At 42.4% G+C, this 20,929-nt stretch overlaps 1 protein-coding gene across 3 annotated transcripts in view; it reads left to right on the top strand.

The window, feature by feature from the left end:
- The window catches only part of Cdh6 (cadherin 6), a 150,680-nt gene that overhangs the window by 104,397 nt on the left and 25,354 nt on the right, over positions 1–20,929 (top strand). For all 3 annotated transcript variants that reach the window (XM_063281354.1, NM_012927.2, XM_063281355.1), the window contains exons 3-6: positions 10,565–10,859; positions 14,693–14,812; positions 17,294–17,461; positions 20,331–20,518. In XM_063281354.1, coding sequence (XP_063137424.1) covers positions 10,565–10,859; positions 14,693–14,812; positions 17,294–17,461; positions 20,331–20,518 — 771 coding nt within the window. The remainder of the gene's footprint in view (positions 1–10,564; positions 10,860–14,692; positions 14,813–17,293; positions 17,462–20,330; positions 20,519–20,929) is intronic.

Below are 20,929 nucleotides of genomic sequence, written 5' to 3'. Positions count from 1 at the left end.
TATACTTTGGTGGAACATCTGCTTAGACATCTCCAGACACTTTTGGTCCTCATAACTTGAGAAGGTGCTACTGGATGTCAGAGATGAGAACCAGGGATACAGCTGCTAAGCATCCTTCATGGACAGGTCAACACCCCACACTTTTGTATACAGAGCAAGGCGACAATAGTATTGTTGGTTTGAGAAACAAGAAATTCGGTTCTTGCAACTCAGCATTTAAAATATTGTTTGCCTCACCAGTGTCCTCAATGAACATCAATACAACTGAATTTTAATATCCACAAGAAAAAAAGCTAGCAACCTCCCCTTTCCCAAAAGAACCAGTATGGTATGAACTTGGTATCATTTTCCCAAATTGCAGCCAGAATAAGTGCAAAAAATGAGTCATATCAGACAATGCTTCAAAGGTGAGCAATCCACTGTTATGGATGCTAATTAAATTATATAGGAAACACATTTTTTCAGGTCAGGAAGGGAACATGATTTAACAGAACAAAGGAACATAGGAAGTGCAGGCAGCTCCATCCTAAACTTTATCAGAAAAAAAAAATATGTGTCAGAATGTTCTAGATTCTCTCAATTGTTTTACAGTTCAAGAGGTGAACCCAAGAGCTGAAGACAGCTCGGATAAGAGTGCATGCCATTCTTCCAGGGGGTCTGAGTTTGGACACCCATGTGGAGCAGTTCCCAAAGGCTTGTAACTCCAGCTCCAGGGGATTAGACCCCCTTTTCTGTCCCATAAACAGCACCAGGCACATACATGATGCACAAACATGCATGCCAACAAAACATTCATAGACATAAAACAAAAACAAATAAATGGTCTTAAAAGAAAAGGGAGATTTTTAAAAGAACTAGAAGAAATCTGACAGCCAGGAATTTCCCTAGAAGAGTAGTCTAAGGAGACTACACTATTGAATCAGACAGACGTTGTTGTATTGCACCAAATTTTTGACCCCATGCTCAACCTATATTGAGTTTCTAATATTCAATGAGACTAGGGCTTGAGGTATAAGCTATAAAAAAATAATAAAGACGCCACATCTTCCCTTGTATGACTGAGTGCAGCATGAGAAAGTATGTGACCCTGAAATACAGGAGAAGGAGTGTTGCTATTTTTGCTGACTTTATGGGTTTTATTACCCGAGGCGCATATGCAAAGCCTCCGCTGATTTCTCCCACACTCAGCCTTAAAACCATGCCATGCTCTCACATGAGAGTGAAGTCATTTCCCTCCCCTCTGTAACCTAAGCTCTCCAAGAAGCCATCCCAAGAGTTTACGAAGTCTCTCGTTCCACCCTACCTATTTATAGGTTCTGTGCTACCTTGTCATTTCCAACTAATAATAGTGGAACTCAGGTGTCCTGTTTCTGCTTTTATTCCCTGTCTTTTACCTCTGAGTCAGTGTTCCTAAGCCTAAATTGCAAGCTTATAAAAAGACATGTATAAGATGATTTTATGTATTGCCTGATGTAACCCTCTAGGCCGATAAATGTTTTAAAATGGACTTGGTTGACAACATTAAATTAGTTTATGATGGAGCAATATCTCTGTGATTTGGAGCACTTTTTTATTCCCTTCTACAACAGGGTGATACTTGAAAAAAGTTCACCAAGTGGGGCTGCTTCTTTGCCACTGACAGGAGACCCCTGAACAACACCAAATCTATTCAACACGATCAGTGATCTCAATGCATTTGTAACTGCTCTGCTATTGTCAAAAAGTCTAAAGCAAATTAGTCTTATTGCTTTCTAATATTTGGTGTTTTATTGAGGTCTAATTGATTATTGAAGGAAACAGATCCAAGGCAGCAACTTGGATTGCTGAGACCAGACTATGTGTCTGGTATGTGGTGGTAATTCCCATATTATCTGGTAATTTCCAGAATGTGTGCATATTCTTCATATACGGAGTTTAAGAAAGAAATTAGACAGGGCACTACGATTTAATGACTGTCAGCCATGTGCCAGAGACATTGTTCATCATCAATATCTAATCTAAGGTGACCTTTGCAACATTCACTCAGTGTTTACAACCACTACTTATTAACGATGTCTCAGGTGCCAGTATGCTGGGTCCTGTGCCTGCTGAACTGAAGGCAGCAGAGCGTTTTCACGGCGTCTTCCATGATGTTGTGGTCTAGTTAAGAACACAGCTACACAGTTAGAGAAAGGATCGAAGGAGCTGAAGGGGTTTGCAACCCCATAAGAACAGCCATACCAACCAAACAGAGCTCCCAGGGACTAAACCACCATCCAAAAAGTACACATGGGGACCCATGGCTCCAGCTGCATATGTAGCAGAGGATGGCCTTGTTGGCCACCAATGGGAGAAGAAGCCCTTGGTCCTGCCAAGGCTCAATATCCCAGTGTAAGGGAATGTCAGGATGGGGAGGCAGGAGGGGGGTGGTTTGAGAGGGGGGAAACCCTTATAGAAGAAGAGGGAGGGGATGGGATAGGGGGCTTATGGACAGAAAAAGGAATAACATTTGAAATGTAAATAAAAACATATCCATTTTTTTAAAAAACATAGCTATAAAATGAGTCATTAGAAAAAGAATATGCTGATAGTTCAGTGGGAAATAAGTTGAGGGCACATGAGGAGAATCTTAGACTAGCAACACGAGGAAGGAGGGCATCCCTGGGAGGGTGAGATGAAGCAGTCCTGGTATATGAGTTAGGTTAGCCAGTTAAAGATTCTAAGTGGGATTTATGCCAAGGAGACTACTACCTGGAGAAAGACTTAGCCTTGGAAGAGACGAGTATGCTCTCAAAAACTGCATGACATTAGAGTGTGATGAGAGTAAAGCCTTGTTCAAGAAGGACCGTGGCAAAGGGAGCTACCAAGAAAAGCAAACGCTGCCATGGCAAAGGGTTTTGTCCCAAGGAAGGATTTAAATAGAATAATGGCTTCTTCTGTGTCAATGTGATCATAAGGTTGGTCTAGTGATAGGAAAATAGAAAGAAGAAAGCATGCATGTGTGTGCCTGGGGGGCCAAAATATATCAAAGGGCAATGGTGAAATTAAGTGAGTCAAGATATATACAAGAGATAGGAAGACAGCAGCAGAATTATCCTGTGTTCCAGGATGGCCCTAGTGTTCTAGGATGGCCCTTACAGATATCAAACACACAAGAGGAGGAAAGTGTGGGGTTGGTCATGAAGTCAGTTGGGATATACTAGTTATAAGTGGGCTAAGAGACTTGCCTGGCATCCTTGAAATCAGTTCTTCCTTGAAATGCATCTCAAGGAAATCATTGGACACCCTGAGCATTGATGGCATTGGCACATAGGTAGATGCATGCAGGGGGGGGGATGCTCTCACTTAGAGATAGTCCATGAAATATGGAAGGGAAGGACCTGACTTGAGACGCAAGGCTGAAGCCTACAGTATCTAAGGGGCAGGTAGGGGAAGAATCGCTGACCAAGCGTGATTTTGAAGACTCTGTTGCAGGGGACAGATGGGATCTGGCATGGTGGCTTAATTAATTTTCTAACTAATAGGAAAGTCAAAGTCCAAACCCAGATCTTTCCATTTTTCAAAATCCACCTTCAGAGTCCTACACAGTAAGTAGGAGCTTGGAGAAGCTTCCTCCAAGCTAGGCCCTCCTCCATCGAACATTTGCACCCCTCCTCCATCGAACATTTGCACACATTGTTTTAGTAATTTTCAGAGCGACCTAACTTGTAAATGAAAATTATTATTATTCCCACCACAAATGAAGAAATGGTCTTCAAGAAGTTGAGTACGGTCCCCAAGGTCACAAGACGAGTACACAGCGTGACTTTGTACCCACCTCTCCCATTTGTGCAGGTCCGTCCTTGCAACCACTGTGATTTACTGGTTAAGACAACAGTTCAGACTTCAGCAGCCAGCAGCGTTATTCAGAGGGCTTCGATTCTCCATTATAAAATGTACAGCATCTACACAAATACAGAGAAGTGACAGACTTTACGAAATACTTCAACCAAAATGTAGCTGTCCTTGCCTAATTTTATAAATACTTTCCAAGGGGGAATAGAGTTAAATACAGGATTGTGCTATTAAGAAATTTTCTCTGTATATATTTGTTTAATTTCTGATCTTAAGTCTTCGTGTACACCCTCCCTCCATTTTACCTGAATGAATACCAATCTGTGTATGTAAATCCTGCACAAGGTTTGTTTCAGTCTTATACATACAACACATAAAACCCCTCATTTAGATTCTGTATATATAACCTAACAAGTGGCACCCAGGGCAACTTTAATCAAGTTGAACTAGTCCACATTGTTAACATGTTACATTGATCATGATCAGAAACCTTTCTTGGTCAGGATACACAATGAAGATGTAGCAAACAAGGCTGGAGAGGTCTCAGCACCTCGAGCTATGCTGCTCTTGAAGAGGCATTGGGCACTGAGCACCCACAGTGGACAGCTCAGAACTGCATATAACTTTAATCCCAAGAGATCTGACGCCCTCTTCTGGCCTCCTTGGGCACCAGCACACGCATACATACACTCAAACATCAATACACACACACACACACACACACACACACACACACACACACATATATGTCATTAAAAATAAAAACAATAAATAAATATTTTTTTTAAAAAAGTGGATCCTTAGAGGGCTTCTTCAAACACAAGTCGTTGGGTGACACCCCTGAGTTCCAGATTCTAGAGACAGTAGAGGCAGAAGATGTGTGCCTCTAGGTAGGCTCCAGGTCATCCCTGCCCACTTTGAGAACCAATGAGACATTACAGCAGCGACAGACTAAAAAACAAAAGCAGACGTGTAATGGCTGCAGTTAAGATGCCTTCTACTATGATAATATTAGAGACTAGTCAGATAAGCGATGGCTCTGTAGTCCAGGATCCCATCCCTCTGTATTCTGCTGCCCCCTCCAGGGCTCATCATCCCTCAGAAAACCCGGCTCAGCCTGAGAGAAAAGTTCTATAACGAGCCAGTTCCTATTAAGCAGTGGGCATTGAAGAATTACACACACATACATTCCACTATGAAAAGGCAATCAGGAGCTAAGGAGCCATGTGTCCCCCAGAACAACTAACTATGAAAGAGTCAGAGGAAAGGACTATGGCTCAGATACTGTCTCCCAAAGGCTTAGGTACTAAAGCCCTCATGGCTACCATGTGCTTGTAGCCCATGTACATCCCAGGGTAGCCAGGAAAGGGCCCAAAATGTTTGGAAATGGCATCGCACCACACACAAAAGATGGCACACTTTGTTACAGGCCTGTGGTAGAGCCTCCATGAGAAGGGGGTGTAGTTTGAGTAACTCAGATTGTTGGTGGCTTGCCTCCATTTGGAAGGTCTATGACTGACAGCTCCTTCCCCTCACCCTGTGTGCTTCCTGACAGCTAGAAGGGGAACAACTTCCTCTTCCTACATGCCACAGATCCAAAGCAATAGAGTCAAGAAAACATGACCTCTCCAAAACCTTGAACCAAAATAAACCCTCCATCTTTATAAGCTTATCTCAGGTAGTTTGTTACAGAAATGCAAAGTTAGCAGCCGCTTGAAGAACAATTAGCACCCTGCCACAATTATGCAAGTCTCAAATTTTGTCATCTGTGAAATAATTATCAGATGTAAATGAGCTAAGTCATGCAAAATCATTAACATTCACGTAGTAAAATGTACGGCATGAAATTTTTACCGTATTTTTATTTATCCAATCCTATAGTCACTAAAGCAGAAACAATTTTTAAGTCTTGCCATCCAGCAGGGTTCAATTTCTTCAGAAGCTACCCATCGAGCTTCCCTCTATTGTGAGAACTTACTTACATTATATATAGATACATGCCTTGATTGCTTCCCTATTGCTATGATGAGACGCCATGACCAAGGCAGCTTACGAAGAGAAGGCACCTAACTGGGGACTTGCTTAAGTATCGGAGGGTGAGTTCACGACCATCACACTGGGCAGCAAGTGGGAAGGTGTGGTGCTAGAGGAAAGGCTCAGAACTTATATCTGGTCCACCGTCACTAGGCCCAGAGATAGTGAGACTGGGCCTGACATGGACATCTGAAACCCTAAACTTGATGCTCCAGTGACAGCCTCCTCCAACAAATTCGCACCTCCTAATCCTTCCAAAACGGTTCCACCAACTAGGGACTCAGCATGCAAATATACAAGTCGATGGGGACTATTCTCATTCAAACTGCCACAACACATGATCGAGAGAGATGTATACATATATACAAATACGAATAGTAAAATCAAATAAGCCTTGATTTTGGCAGATGTTGAGGACAAGACTCATTTCCTAGTTCAAAACAATACTCAACCCTTCTCAGCCTTTTGGTTAAGATCAAATGGGAAATGAGGTGTAATTTGCTGTGAGAACCAAGGTGACGTTCTCTCTCTCCCCATTAGCTACTTTTTTCTACCCCAATTCCAGGGGCAGCACCTATTTTCTATAGCTGGTCTCTAATTTGCCTAGGACAAATCAGGCGAGAAACTCTTCCTTTCCTGAAAGACCCCACTATATTCTCCCTATGTTCTATAAACACATTAACCATAACTCAATGCATGGTTTCCACCAACTATTACATCCTTCCTTCCAGAAAGTCCCTTCAGGGTTTTGAAGGCACCTATGTGGGTCATGTAGGACACCTTGGGCTTAGAGTCTAAGATTAGGTCTGGACACTGACTCGGAGATCCACTAAATGACGCACAGGAATGGACCTAACATGCAGCATTGGTTAGCTTCAGAGATTACTAAAAATCTATACAATTAATGTTATGCCCTTGAATTTAATTCAAAATTAAGCTGCAAGTTGGTACATGTGGCAGATAAAAGGATGTTGTGTTCCCAGGGACAGCCCCTCAGGCAACGATGTTGCCACTGCCTGGTGACACTCTCCATGGGGCCATGCAACAAACAGAGATCCCTGTATTTATTTTCCAAGACACTACACTTGTCGTTCTAAAAAAAAAAATAGAAAAAGAAAAGTAAGCAGAGAAATGGAATCACAGCGCCTTCTGGCTACGGCAGTGAGAAACCCTGCCCGCCACAGGTGAGAGGAGACTTCTGGGGGACATGGCTAATTCTTACTTGATGGTGAACCGTTAAAAGTGAACCGGATTATTAAACCTAATGGAACAGGCACATTAAACTGAAATTAGTAAAAAAATATGCCGCAGGCAACCTACAACCTTTTATTTGTTGCTGTTCAACTCCTGTCTCTTCCAGTGGCCTTGATGAATGACATCACAAAAGAAAAAAAATCCAATTAAAATCTAAGTGCTCAATAAACCCCTAATGTCTGCTTGTTGCCACTGCTTTCACGGGCACCGGAGGCTTCTGTTTTCTTTCTTTCCCAAGAATAGAGAAGAGCTGGCCCCAGGGGTGTTCAGTGGATGGGAGGAGAGTGGGGTGAGATGAGGGGCTGGTGGGGGTTTCTGCTGTGTGCACTTGGCTTGTCAGACCCAGAAAGCTCGTGCTGGGGGTGAGAGGAGGGAGGAGGTTAAATTGTTTTATGATCAGCACACGCCCGAGTGAAGAGATGCATTTTTCCACCGGTTTTCAAATATTGATAAATCAGAGCTGTGATCTGCAACACGGTCCCTGCTTGCACTTCCTGGCGTCTCCCCCCCCACCTCTCTATCGCCTCAGGTGTTTGTAGTATAATTCATGGAAATGGCTGCTTGTGACAGCTAAAAATAAGTTTCTGATTACTTTTACCTGCATAAATCTTGTGACCGGATGTGGTATTCGCCGACTAAGTGTGCAACAATTACGCATCGCAAGATGATGAAAGAAGCAGCCGAGGAGAGTCTATAATCTAGTGGGATAAAAAAATATCATAAATCACATGTAAAGACAGCAGTTGCCACCGGGCAGAAGAACACTAGCTTTTCATAACCGATTTTACCTCAGAGATAGGAAGTGTTTACAAAAATTGGGTTTCCAGGGTCCTCGAAGTTCTCAAAGTCAGGAAAAGTGTGGAGTCACGCTCATGATGAATTCACAGCTAATGTTAGCAGAATCTCCCATTTAGATGGCGCTTTCTAATTTATAAAACACATACCGTGCTTTTATTGCGTGTTTATGTGGCAATTAATGAGGTATTTGTATATGGCTTCTAATTAGTTCTTTACAGCCGATGGTCCTGCAGCTCTTATTAACTTCATCTTGCGAATAAGGGTCCTGGCTTGGGAGGTTAATTGGCTCTGCTGTGGTCTTACACCTGATGAGGGACAGAGTGAACGTGACCTGTACTTAAGACTCAAATGTACACCCGCGTGCTTCACCCAGCTGCTAACCACAGCTGCTGACCACGGCTGCCCAGGAACACGCATCCAAAGGGCAAGAGCGGTGCTTACTTAACTCATGAGTTAATGAAATGGCTCTTTTAAGACTGTTCTTCAGTCATTAGAATCTGTCAATGGAGACTTAACGTTTCCCTAGTGGCTCTTTCTCTGTCGTGGTGGTTTCAGTATTTCCTTAGCATATCGAGTTACACAAATCATAGAGTATTCTTGTTTTACATTTCTCATTGCATTTGTCTCACTTCTAACCAGTTTCCTCCCTGTTCACATTTATCTTCCATTATTTCTGCCAAATTGCTTTCACAGCTACTAATTGTACGAATAATATTCTCCTTCTCAAATTCCGTGATTAACTCGGTGTAGCTGTGTGGCCCTGGACCCAGTCTTTCCTCCTCTAGAAAGGAGGACATTGCACCAAGTACTCTACAGGGCTCCTACCTACTGCCAGGTTCTCCTCGCCATTGGCACACTTGAGCCAGGTGTGATTGTGAAACACGACATAAATTGGAACTTTGGGCCTCCCATTTCTACAGTGATGGGTAAAAGATACTCAGGATCACAAAAGAGGCTTTCTGGGAAGGCTGTCACAGGTCAGAGCCAAAATACTGCATTGAGCACTAAAACTTCAGATAGCCACGTTAAACAAAGCCATGCCACACAAAGTCTGAAATGCAAACCCCTGGAACTTTTCATCTGTTAGTAGGGGATTCCAAGAGAGAGGCAGATTAAGTATCTCCCAAATATACAGGACCACAGAGCCCTTTCCCCTCTGTCCTTTGTGTAGTACATATTCCACAGAACACACCTTCAGGAAACTGGTTAGCCCATCATCTCGGATCCTCTTTGCTTTGACTGTCCCTCTGCAGGTGGTCTAGAGCAGAGCTTCTCAACCTGTGGGTCACAACCACATTGAAGTTCAAACAACCCTTTCACAGGGGACACCTAAGACCATCAGAAAATACAGAGATATTTATATTACTATACATAACAGCAGAAAAATACAGTTATTAAGTAGTAATGAAAATAATTTTGTGGTTGGGCAGGTCACCATAACTCAAGGAACTATTTATTAAAGGGTCACAGCATTAGGAGGGTTGAAAACCACTGGTCTGGAAGCCACCCGGAACATCTTATGCAGTGTGAATCAGAGCCCATGGGTGCTTATCCATTGTGGTTACAGTTGTCACCCAGCTCTTCTGTTTGAAAGACTGTACGGATGCTCTGCTGTAACTAACTTGTCTGTGATCACTGATGCCTGTGACTCGAGCTGCTAGATGGTCCTCCTCCTCCTTAACAACAACAAGCCACCTTTTGGAAATCTGTGAATAGAGTTAGAATTCTGGGAGACCCAAACTCTTGCTAGATAGGGGGGAAAGAATGTAGGAACTCAACCCTAAAAGGGAATCTTTGGATTAGGAAACAGAAACTACTTTTCCAACTTAGAGTCATCACCTTTCACTCTTAATTCTATGCTCTTCTCTGGACCATTCCACTGAGCTCCGTCAGCGATTGATGGATCACTGGTTTCAATGGGTCTCCATCACCTACTGCTTGATTACTGTCAGGAACCAGTGGGCGGGGACAGCCAGGTCTCTTAAGGCTGTCTGTGCACATCAGAAGAGCCTTGCCTATTCCCTACTAAAATCTGAATGCCGGAGGCCGTTGTTGCAAGGAACGGACAGGCTTGCCAGTGAGGTGGTCTCTGGGCACTCTTGCAAGCAGCTCTCTGAAGAAGCCTCTTGGATGCTTTAAATTAAACTAAACAGTCAATCGAACATGTAACGCTTCTTCCCAGAAAAGGGATCGTAATCTCCATCACGCAAGGTGATCACCTAGACTCTTTAACTCACCCAAAGGCAGACTAAACTCAGATGCCTCTCATGCAAACTCCAAAGTCCTTTCAAGCAGTAGAACCCTTGGAGAATGTTTGCGTATGCACAGCGAGCAGTGCTCGCAGAATCTGACATCCGTTGTGAAATGATGCATCCGGTCAAACTTGCATGTTCTGGGGCATTTCAATTTTCTTCTATCTTTAGTTTTCTGTTATTCAAAATAAGAAAGACTGTGAAATTTTCTATTTCATTCTAGAAAATTCTATGGTAAAGAAACGCGTTCATTGAATGGTGTTCTCTGTTGAAGGGTTATGTAAGTAGTTTAGAAAAGCCAGCTATTGAATGTGGAATAATGAAGTTAACTTAGGCTGCATGGTGAAGACAAAGCAGTTCAGGATCACGTGCTTGACTTTTACTCTCTTTAATTTTTTTTTCCCCTACACTAGTTACATTCAGACCAGGATAGAGGAGATGGATCACTTAAATATATCCTTTCAGGAGATGGAGCGGGAGATCTCTTCATTATCAATGAAAACACAGGCGACATACAAGCCACCAAGAGGCTGGACAGGGAAGAGAAACCCGTTTACATCCTTCGAGCCCAAGCTATCAACAGAAGGACAGGGAGACCCGTCGAGCCTGAGTCTGAATTCATCATCAAGATCCATGACATCAATGATAATGAGCCAATATTCACCAAGGATGTTTACACAGCCACAGTCCCCGAGATGGCAGATGTCGGTGAGTGAGATGCAAGGTCAGCAGAGTGGGGGCTCCACTCCCACCAGGGGAAGAACCTTGAGCCAAGTGTAATGAACTGAAAGAATTTAGAAGCCAAATCGCAAAACTACCACATGTCCTTTTCATAAGTACACGCCATTGTCTAATGTCCCCCTAGTCTTATCTTGGGACTCCTGTAAGAAAACACTATTTCCTCTCATGATAAGGGTATGGAAGCATGGGAAGCCGCTGGGATGAGCAAGACAGCCTCATCTGCTTTCTCTCCCATTGTTCCTTGGGCTGAAAGACTCAGGCTCCTCTATTGCTCTCAGGCAACATCATTATTAGTCTGGGGAATCTTCCCAGTTGAAAATAAAAGTCTGCATTTATAGCCCAGCCTCAAAAATGTTGACAGGGCCAGAAAGATGACTCAGCAGGTAAAGGCACTTACCTCAAAGCCTGATGACCTGAGTTCAATACCAAACCCACATAAAAGTGTGAGAGAACTGACTCCATAAACATGCCCTCTGACCTCTGACCTCTGACCTCCACAGCCTTTCTGTGGCGCACAGACACACACACAAGGCATTTGTTTAACAAACAAAACAACAGAAAGAAAGTACTGGCAGTCGCATCAAATAACTGAATTTGAGAGAAAGACTCTAAGGCAGCTTTCTGTTTTGATCCACAAACAATACCCAGATGGTAGAGGCGTCCGTGAGATTTAACACAGAGGATTAATATTTTATGCACAAGTTCACTAGCAATTTTGACTTTAATTTGTGTGGATTAAATTTGTTTAAGCTAGAAGAAGGTAAACAGGGTTTAAAGGCAGGAGTAAGTTCTGCTGATACCCCTCTTAGAAGCTCTAAAATATTTCACGGAAGACAGCTACTCCCTCCAAACTCCTCAAGTGAAAGGTTGTTTTTGTTTTCTCTGCCAACTTCAAAAAGGCTAAAGTTACAGAATAACTTTTCTGTGGTTGCATTAATTAAATATGAGGGATATTAGAGCTTGGTGCTCCAAGATTGGGAAAATACTCAATCTGGGGAAGTGACTGTGACCCCAACCCCCACCCCCAGCCAAACCCCCACCCCAACCTCAACCCCAACCCAACCCCAACTCTGACCCCAACCCCCACCCCAAGAAGAAATTGTCACATTATTTGAAGTTACTTTGTTCTGTTAGAAAAATCTGAAGCCATCATCAGAGCAAAGAAGGGGTTTGGGATTATTTTTTCCCCCATGGGCTGGAGGATATTTTTCTTGTAGGTAAGGTTTTTTTTTTTTTGGTTTTGTTTTTGCTTTTTTAAGGAAGAATTAAAGAAAGATGGTTACCTTTGTCATGGGCACCACCCAGAGCAACTGCATTGAGATCTGCAGGCCCATGCCCTTGCACTGCTCTTGGGAACTCTCACTCAGTTTTGAAGCCAGGGAAGAATTAAATATACATTACAAATATTTGGAGAAAAGCCCCAAATCCATGTCTAGAGAATGTGCACACATGCAAAGTAATATTGATATCCATCATTACTGCAATTATGTCATTATTGGCATAGACAAAGGAGTCTTGGAAAAACTGTATATGAAGGTGATGGGACAACAGCGAAGGGATAGAGAAAACTTCTATCCTAAGTACCTAATTTGAAACTGTCTCCACTAATAGCCAGCGGTGTAGCCCTGGGCAAATTATTTGATTTATCTGATCCTGATTTCTTTGATCCTCCAATTCTGCGTCTACAAAAATAAATAATAAATGTCTACTCTGAAGGATAATCATGAGGATTAAATGAGAAAACAGACGCAGAGCCCTTCCTGCGGTAGCTGCCTAGAACACCAGAAAATCACATTCCAAAGGCAAGCAGAACTTCTATTAATGCAAATAAGGACTTGGGTGTTTGCTAACTTCCATTAAGTCTCCCTCAGAAATCACAGGACACTCTCACCCTGGCCACTTAACCTGCCAAATTGCAAGGGTGGGGACTATGTCTCAAGTCCCAGCATGATACAATGAGAGTCAGCACATCCAACCCTCTCACAGCGCAATTTGTTTAATAAAGGAAATGGTTAGATATTACAAAGGCAATTTTTAAATTCTCTTATTCTCTGCATGGAACTTTTCTGCCCTTTTCAAAGATCAGACAGCCACTGCTTATCAGATAGGAATACCAAAAGGCAGCCATAGTGTGCCCTTAACCAGTGGGTTCTTTGGAAATTCTCACCCATATAACCAATGTGCGAATACACACATGAAATTTACATGGCCTTTAGGGAGGGTAGTGATATTTCTAAAGTTCTTAGGTAAGGGTCCCCAAAGTAAGAATACCAGCCTAATACACTATAGCTTCCTTTGCACATTCAATTTTAATAATTTAAAATTAATGTATCAGATGTTTATAGTGAAATATTACAATCAACTAATTTTTTTGCTTTGTTTTTTGTGTTTTGAAATGTGCAGCCAAGGCTAACTTTGAACTCAAATTGTAGCATAGGTTGACCCTGAACTTCTGATCCACTGACCTCCACCATCATGAAGGCTGAGATTAGAGGTGCATGTCATACACCTGGTCTATTTGAAGCTGGACGGTTGAATCTGGAACTTCTACATGCACTCTACCTAACTAACTAACTAACTCTTTACATGGTCTAAGCTACCATTTTAAAGGTTCAAAATCTTTCAATCTCTTGGAATGATCAGATATTTGAAGAGCCCATATTAGGAGACCTGACTTGAACTAGTTTAAGCAATGAAACTATTTGCTGGTCAGGATATTTAAAGCAGAGTGAGCTTTGTACAAATTTGACCTGGATCATAGCTTCCTGGAGGGTTTCTGTCCTATTCCTTTGTCCCCGGACTGGCATATATAACATCACAACAGCTGCTACATTTGTGGCTTCATGTGCCACATTGCTGTTCAGGAGAAAAAGTATATAGGATTTCTAGCAAAATCTCAAGCAGCCACCCACTAGGCAACACCTAACAGAAGTCCTGTGGACCATGTAATTCAAGAGGCTGATTGCCTCTGGGAACCTACCTTCATCCTAGGTAACTTGCAAGGACCCTTGCAGCAAGAGTCCAGTCATATCCCAGACCATCACAGAAGATAGGTAGGGCTCACCTCCACCCAAGGCTGCTCTTCTCTTTAACCTAGTCCATACAGCATCCATTGATGTTACTCTCATCCCTTTCAATTCAAGGATCAGTAGCTTCCTGGCAACATATATTGTACTGTGGTTCTCCCCTCCTTTGTCATGGAAGCTGGTATTCTAGTTAGACTTTATATCGCTGTGATAAAAGACTGTGACTTTCAGGTTACTGTCTGTCATCAAAGGAAACCAAGATGGGAACCCGGTGGCAGGGACTGGAGCAGAGACCATGGAGGAGTGAAGCTCATTGGCTTGCCCTCCATGGCTTGCTCAGCTTGCTCTCTTAGACAAATGCAAAATCTCTTGCCCGGGGTTGTCACAGTCCACGGTGGCTGTGCCTTTCCATATCAACCACCAATGAAGTATATTCCCTGTAGACGTACCTCGGGCCAATCCAACAGAGGCAATTAAATTAAGGTTCCCACTTCCCTGTAATTCTAGGTTGTGTGAGGTTGACAAAACACTAACCAGCATAACACCCTATCTCAGTGCATAAAGACATTTGCTTCCAAGACTGACGACCTAAATTCGATCTTTAGAAATCATATGATGGAAAGAAAGAAATGATGTCTACATGTTGCCCTCTAGCACCCATGCACAGTGGCAAGGGTGAGCCATCACACACACACACACACACACACACACACACACACGAATGCAATTGAATAATGAACCTTTGTTGTTTTCATTGCACCTTTGTTATTACAGGAACATTTGTAGTCCAAGTCACAGCAACTGATGCCGATGACCCGACGTACGGGAACAGTGCTAAAGTCGTGTACAGCATCCTGCAGGGACAGCCCTACTTTTCAGTGGAGTCGGAAACAGGTGAGAATCCTTTCTTCGTCTCCTCGTCTACGTTCTGTAATTTTAACTGACGAGCTCAGCTGAGCTAGCCTGTTGTTTAATAAAAATAATCGCCATGACTGGATTCTCCTTGTTCCTCTGCCAAAAGCTAATGATTTATTTGTAAGCGTGACATCCAGATCATTTTTAAAGTAAATATGACAATGAGTCTTTCACACCATACGTATAGGAGAGAATCATTCCTTTCTCTTTTGTTCTGTCCAGTTTGGCATGAAGGTGAGAAAGAATGACCCTTTCTGAGAGCGACCAAACTTATTCACGGACATCCTGAGTCCTTCCTTCTCTTTTTCTAATCACTTGATGGCACCACAGCTCTCTTCTGTTCTGAAGCTAGGTACAGCCATGGGACACATTTGCACAAATAAAATGTAGCAGTGAGACAAGTCACCTCTAACCGGAGTTGTGCACAATCTGTCACACTCTCTTCCCCTGGACATAGTGATCATGGAAACCCTTGTTGACATCTCAGCCCAGATGCCAGAGTCTTACTCTGAACAGAGACCCCTGCTTGCCTGCTTAGAACATGAGCAAGAATTGAACCATAGCTCTGTCACACCATTGAGATTTTGTACTACTCTTTCTGATGTCATGGTCTACCCTATCCTGTCCAATGCATCCCGGTCCAATAAATCAGCTTGCCTTATGGAATCTTATTTACATCATCTTATTTAAAAAAATTTTTTTGGCCCTGTGAAGTCTAACTGGAATGCTGGACTCGTTGCTGCCTGTCACGGATGCCAATGAGAAGAGACAGGAACTGAATCTTTAAAACTGCTTTATTCAGAGAGCTGGCAATCTGAGAAGACAGTTGATTAACATCCAAAAAAAAAAAAAAAGTCATCCATCTCATCTCCAACCCACAGATTGCAGGGCAGAGAAGGCGCATGACAAAGGCATACTGTCATTCTGGGGCTCAGTCCTGCCCTCTGGTCAGGTGGCCAGACTATGTCTCTGGGAGCTGTAATGTCTATGTTTCTCTCATTATTATCTCTTGCTGTCTTCTCTCATTTTGTGGATATTTGGGGTTCAGGCACTTTTTTTGAAATGCTTAGTCAAGTTAGTTGGTATCAACCTTGTTCCCCAGGGCCATCTGGGCTGAGAGGGGGTTAACTCAGAACAAACCAACCCTTGAGAGTGTGTGCTCGCTAAGCTATAAATAGCACATAGGTGCTGAGGCCTCTCCACAATATGGAGCACGAGTGTGTCATCTCATGCGGAACACAAAAGCACCTCTGTCAAAAGAACCACGACATCTGGTGGTTTATTTTCCAGTACAAAGTATTTGTATCCTATGGTAGATTCTATACATATTTTGAATCAGGTTCCTTTCATATTTTTTTCGAACATCCTTTATTTTAAGTCGGAGCTTTTCTGGGTTACTACATCCAGCTAGAATTTATGTGTTAAAAGGTGAATGAACCTGGAAAGAATCCCAAGGCGAGAGAAAATGGAGGGTCGAAAACAATGAGAAAGAAAAATTAGAATTATTCTACTTACAGGACAAAAGGCTAAGGTGATTTCCTGTGTTTAAAGGGAGAACAACTATTATTTGGAGAAGAGAAAGCTGCTGCTGCTGCTCCTTGAAGCCAAGACTATGGGAATAAAATTGACCTGTTGTCTGAGGCACTCTTGTTAAAAAGGGAAGAAAAGATATTTTCAGCTTCATTAGTGGTTAAGCTTGAGAGTGTGAGAGCGGAGAGGGCTACAGAGCCTACTCTGGTGATTTTTTAAAAAGAAAGTTAATTTAAGCATAAACACTCTACAGAGATTAGGCAAACTTTGAGAAATTCTTTCAAGTCATTATCAAACTGCCTAACGGTAGAGATAGCTTTAACCTATCTTTAAAATGTTGGTTTCTGTAGGGATTGACTGAATTGATGTTCTCATTCTCTGTAAGAAAACCCAGACTCTCAGGGACCACACAAGATCATAACTGGGAGGGACCTAAGGCCATTTTCCTTAGCACATAGTTTTGTGGTTTATAAAACCCACAGAACATTCATCACAGTGCATACTGCTGAGGAGTAATTAGCCAAGTTGATAATGTGAAACTCTGGTGTCAGCTCAGGCATACGGGCTTCTGATCTGCTCAGGGTACACGTGCAGTTCGTCCTCTTATGCCACATGCCAGTTCACTTTACAATGTCATCCTGTGACACCTACATCGCATTCCTCGCAGTCTCTCTTGCTTGGGCTTCGACTTGTACTTGTTTTCATTCTCCCTGTAATACAGGCTTTTTAATGAGTATCTCTCCCCCTGTGTGATTGTAATTTCCTTCAGTAGAAAGGCTGCGTATAATCATCTTTATATCACGGTGACATCTGCATAGTGTTTTGCATATTGTGGATGACAGTCTACATTTGTTTGCATAAATAAATGATTCCATAAAATACTGTTAATGCCTCTCCTTCCACTCCTGAATTTCAATTTCACCTCCGTAGGTATCATCAAGACAGCGTTGCTCAACATGGATCGAGAAAACAGAGAGCAGTACCAAGTGGTGATTCAGGCCAAGGACATGGGCGGCCAGATGGGAGGACTGTCGGGGACCACGACCGTGAACATCACACTGACAGATGTCAATGACAATCCTCCTCGCTTCCCCCAGAGTAGGGACATTTGATTGAACGGCTTTCTCCAATATGCTTTTGTAAAATTTTAACTCTAAGAACATTTCCATTGCTGGCACTGCTGTCAAAAATCAGTGGACTTAGGAGGAACTGGCACTTTTATTAAAATTATTTAAATGAGTTGAAAACACCACTTATGCTCAGGAAGTGTGAACGCTTCCGCTCTGCCATTGGTAATTAGTGGAGTGATTTCTGATCTGGCCACCATTATAAAAGTAACATCGTTGCTTTCTCTTTCCTTATTCATTTGCTTGGGCAAAGCGTATGTGTACAAGCATGCTGCTATTTGTCGGGGACGTGGACTATATGCTTCTGTGAACTTAATCAGGCATGTAATCCCTGTTGAAAGCTCACAAGGCTTTGCAAGGAAAGGATTTATCAGTTTCCTGTTCCTAAAACTATAGCTGCAGAAGTTGCTATGTACCTACTCCATAAAGGGTTTTCTAGATTGTGGTTAATTTAGATACTGAATAGCATCTCAGATACCATTAACTTTCATGATCAGGTGAGAAGGGAAAAGCAACATCCATGAATACCTCCTTCCTTTCAAGCATCATGCTGGACAACCCAAGCGGGAAGTGGCTGTGATGCAATTTTTCCTTCAAAAATAGATGTCTTCGTGACCATGTTCCCCTAAAAGGTTATCTGAATCATTAAGTAGAAAATGTAGCTGGGATGGTGACTCACACGTATAATCTCAGCACGTGGGTACTGTGGTTGCTTCTAGACTCTGGCTCTATAAAGAGTTCCAGGTCAGCCTAACAAGACACCATTTTTCAAAAGGAGGGAACTTATGTGATATCTTAGCAATTGGCTAAGAGTACTTGATGCTCTTCCAGAGAATCCAGGTTTAGTTGGATCTTCACAACTGCCTGTAAGTTCAGCACCAAGGGATACAACACCCTCTTGTGGCCCATCGCCATCTGCACACACATAGCAGCATACAGACACTCGGGCGTATACACATGCAGACAAATAAAAATAATAATAAATAATAAGTCTTTCAAAATACGTAGAAAGAAGGGAGGGGAATAGAGAAGGGGAGAGAGGAGGAGAAAGAAGGAACAGAGGTCAGGAGGAAGAAGAAAACCCATTTACTCTATCTACTGAGGCATCCTTTAAGAGATAACCAGCTAATCTCCCTTACATGGGAGATCCAAATGATCAACAGGAAATGGTTTCATCTTTTTATTCTCCAAGTATATAATCAGCTGGCTACAAAAGCAGAATAGCTAACAGTTTATGACAGAGGCAGAAGGAAAGGTTTCTGCCCTAAAACTCCTCCACAAAGTCCTAAAGTGAAAACAGGTTGCCTGTGTTTTGCCCTGGAAAGGATAACACAAGGGTCTTTGGTGCTTGGCCCCATGAGGTTTTGTCCTTTTCTTTCCTAACATAGCTTGTTACCTGCTATAAGATCATGGGCCAAAGTAAAGGGGAAGAGAAGGCAGAACAACTAGATAACTACTTGATCTATTTTGTTATTTTACCAACCAGGAGCCCAACACTCAGGGAATTTGCTCCACTAAAGACCTACACTTCAATGGTTCCATAGTCCAGGGCCTTCTTTTTGTTGCTTTTCCAAAATCATGTGTGAATAATTGGCAAATTATAACAGATCGCACGCACACACACACACACACACACACACACACACACACACACACACACCCTCTAAGTGTATAACCTATAAGAATGTCAAATCTAAGCTGAAACTCACATCTTTGCCTTTAAACTAATTATGCAACTTGAGGATATTAAAAACAAGTATCATCTACAAAGTATTAGAATTAAATATATAAGTATGCAGACAAGGAGGTGGTGAACACCCTTAATCACAGAACTCTGGAGGCAGAGGCAAGCTGATTTCCGTGAGTTCCAGGCCAGCCTCATCTACATAGTGAGAATGTCTCAAAAACGAAATTATATGTGCCAAAATGTATGTGTGTATATGGATGTCTGTTAAAAGTCTGTGTGACAGAAAATGCTATACTGAAATTAATCGTGAGTTAACCAAAGGGGAAAGTAGAGGACTCCGTCCGTTGCCATCTCCCTACCTCTGCATCTAGCCCAGTTCTGATTATGAATGAAAACATGACTAGCTGGGTAGTTTTTCAAATTGCTGTAATTTGCTTCCCCCTTTGGCTGGTGTCAGCAAGGTCAAGAGAAAGCCCCCATTAAGAACACATAGCAATCGACTGCAAGTTTATCCAGGTTAAGTTTTCTGCTCTTTGTGCTATTTTACCTTCTTGGGGCTTTGGAAACTCTCCTCTCCCATTCAGTCTCGAAATGACACCATGAATTTGGAAGCTTGTTTACAGAACAAGAAGAAAACAGTCCATTTGCAAGGAGACAGGCCATGAAATAAAGGGAGGATCTCATTATCATGATAGTAAAGACATAAGGAGATTAGGGTACCATTCATTACTTTGAAGAAAGCCTAGGTCTGTCTCCATCCACAGTGAGATCATAAAGCCAGCTCCCTTCAGCCACTGCTGGGCTTTCTGTGGCTCCACTTGCTGTCAACCACGGTCCAGAAATATTATTTAAAATACATTTATTGTCATATATTGTTATACTTGCTCTCTTTTCTTAGTAAGAAATAAGCTATTGCTGATAGTCTATTTTTATGCTCATTTTATATGTAAAATTTTTATCAAAGATATGTATGTATTAAAAATCAATACAGGAAAAAATAGAGTACTTAACCTGAACTAAACCCTGTATTTAGTATTTAGACCTAGTTTCAGTTAGGATCTTGGAATTCGCCCCTTCTGGGTAAGAGTGGACTGCTTATTCTGGTAGAGAATCTCCTGGTCTCTGCCTCACTCGTCTGTTTGGTGATTGACAGGTACCTATCAGTTTAAGACTCCCGAGTCTTCTCCACCAGGAACACCAATTGGCAGGATCAAAGCCAGTGATGCTGATGTGGGAGAAAATGCAGAGATCGAGTACAGCATCACAGACGGTGAGGGACATGATATGTTTGACGTCATCACCGACCAGGAAACCCAGGAAGGGATTATAACTGTCAAAAAGGTAATGCTGTTGATGTGAATATTGGATACAACTCCTGGAACTGGGGAGATGGTACCCATGGGCAAGCATGAAGAGCTGAGTGAGTCTAGGTCCCCAGCACCCACATGAAGTCTGTGCCACATGGTGGCACTTGCTGATGACTCAGGTGATGGAGGAGAGGTAGATAAAGGCGGAGTTTGGAGGCTCCCTGGCTAGATGGTCAAGTAGAAATAAGGTTCACAGTGTCAAGAGACATGATGTTGATTTCTGTCCTCCACACACAAAAGAAGAATACACGAGTACACTTGCAAACATGCATGCACGCACACACACACATACACACAAGCAAGCACATATAGATAAAGAGAGAAGGGGGAATGTAAACACAGCTCTTTATTAGGTTTATCCAACTCTAAATACTATTGTTTACAT

Source organism: Rattus norvegicus, chromosome 2, assembly GCF_036323735.1.
Source record: "Rattus norvegicus strain BN/NHsdMcwi chromosome 2, GRCr8, whole genome shotgun sequence".
Taxonomy (NCBI): Eukaryota; Metazoa; Chordata; class Mammalia; order Rodentia; family Muridae; genus Rattus; species Rattus norvegicus.
The sequence above is the reverse complement of the archived record's forward strand: the minus strand, read 5'-3'. Positions and strand labels throughout refer to the sequence as shown.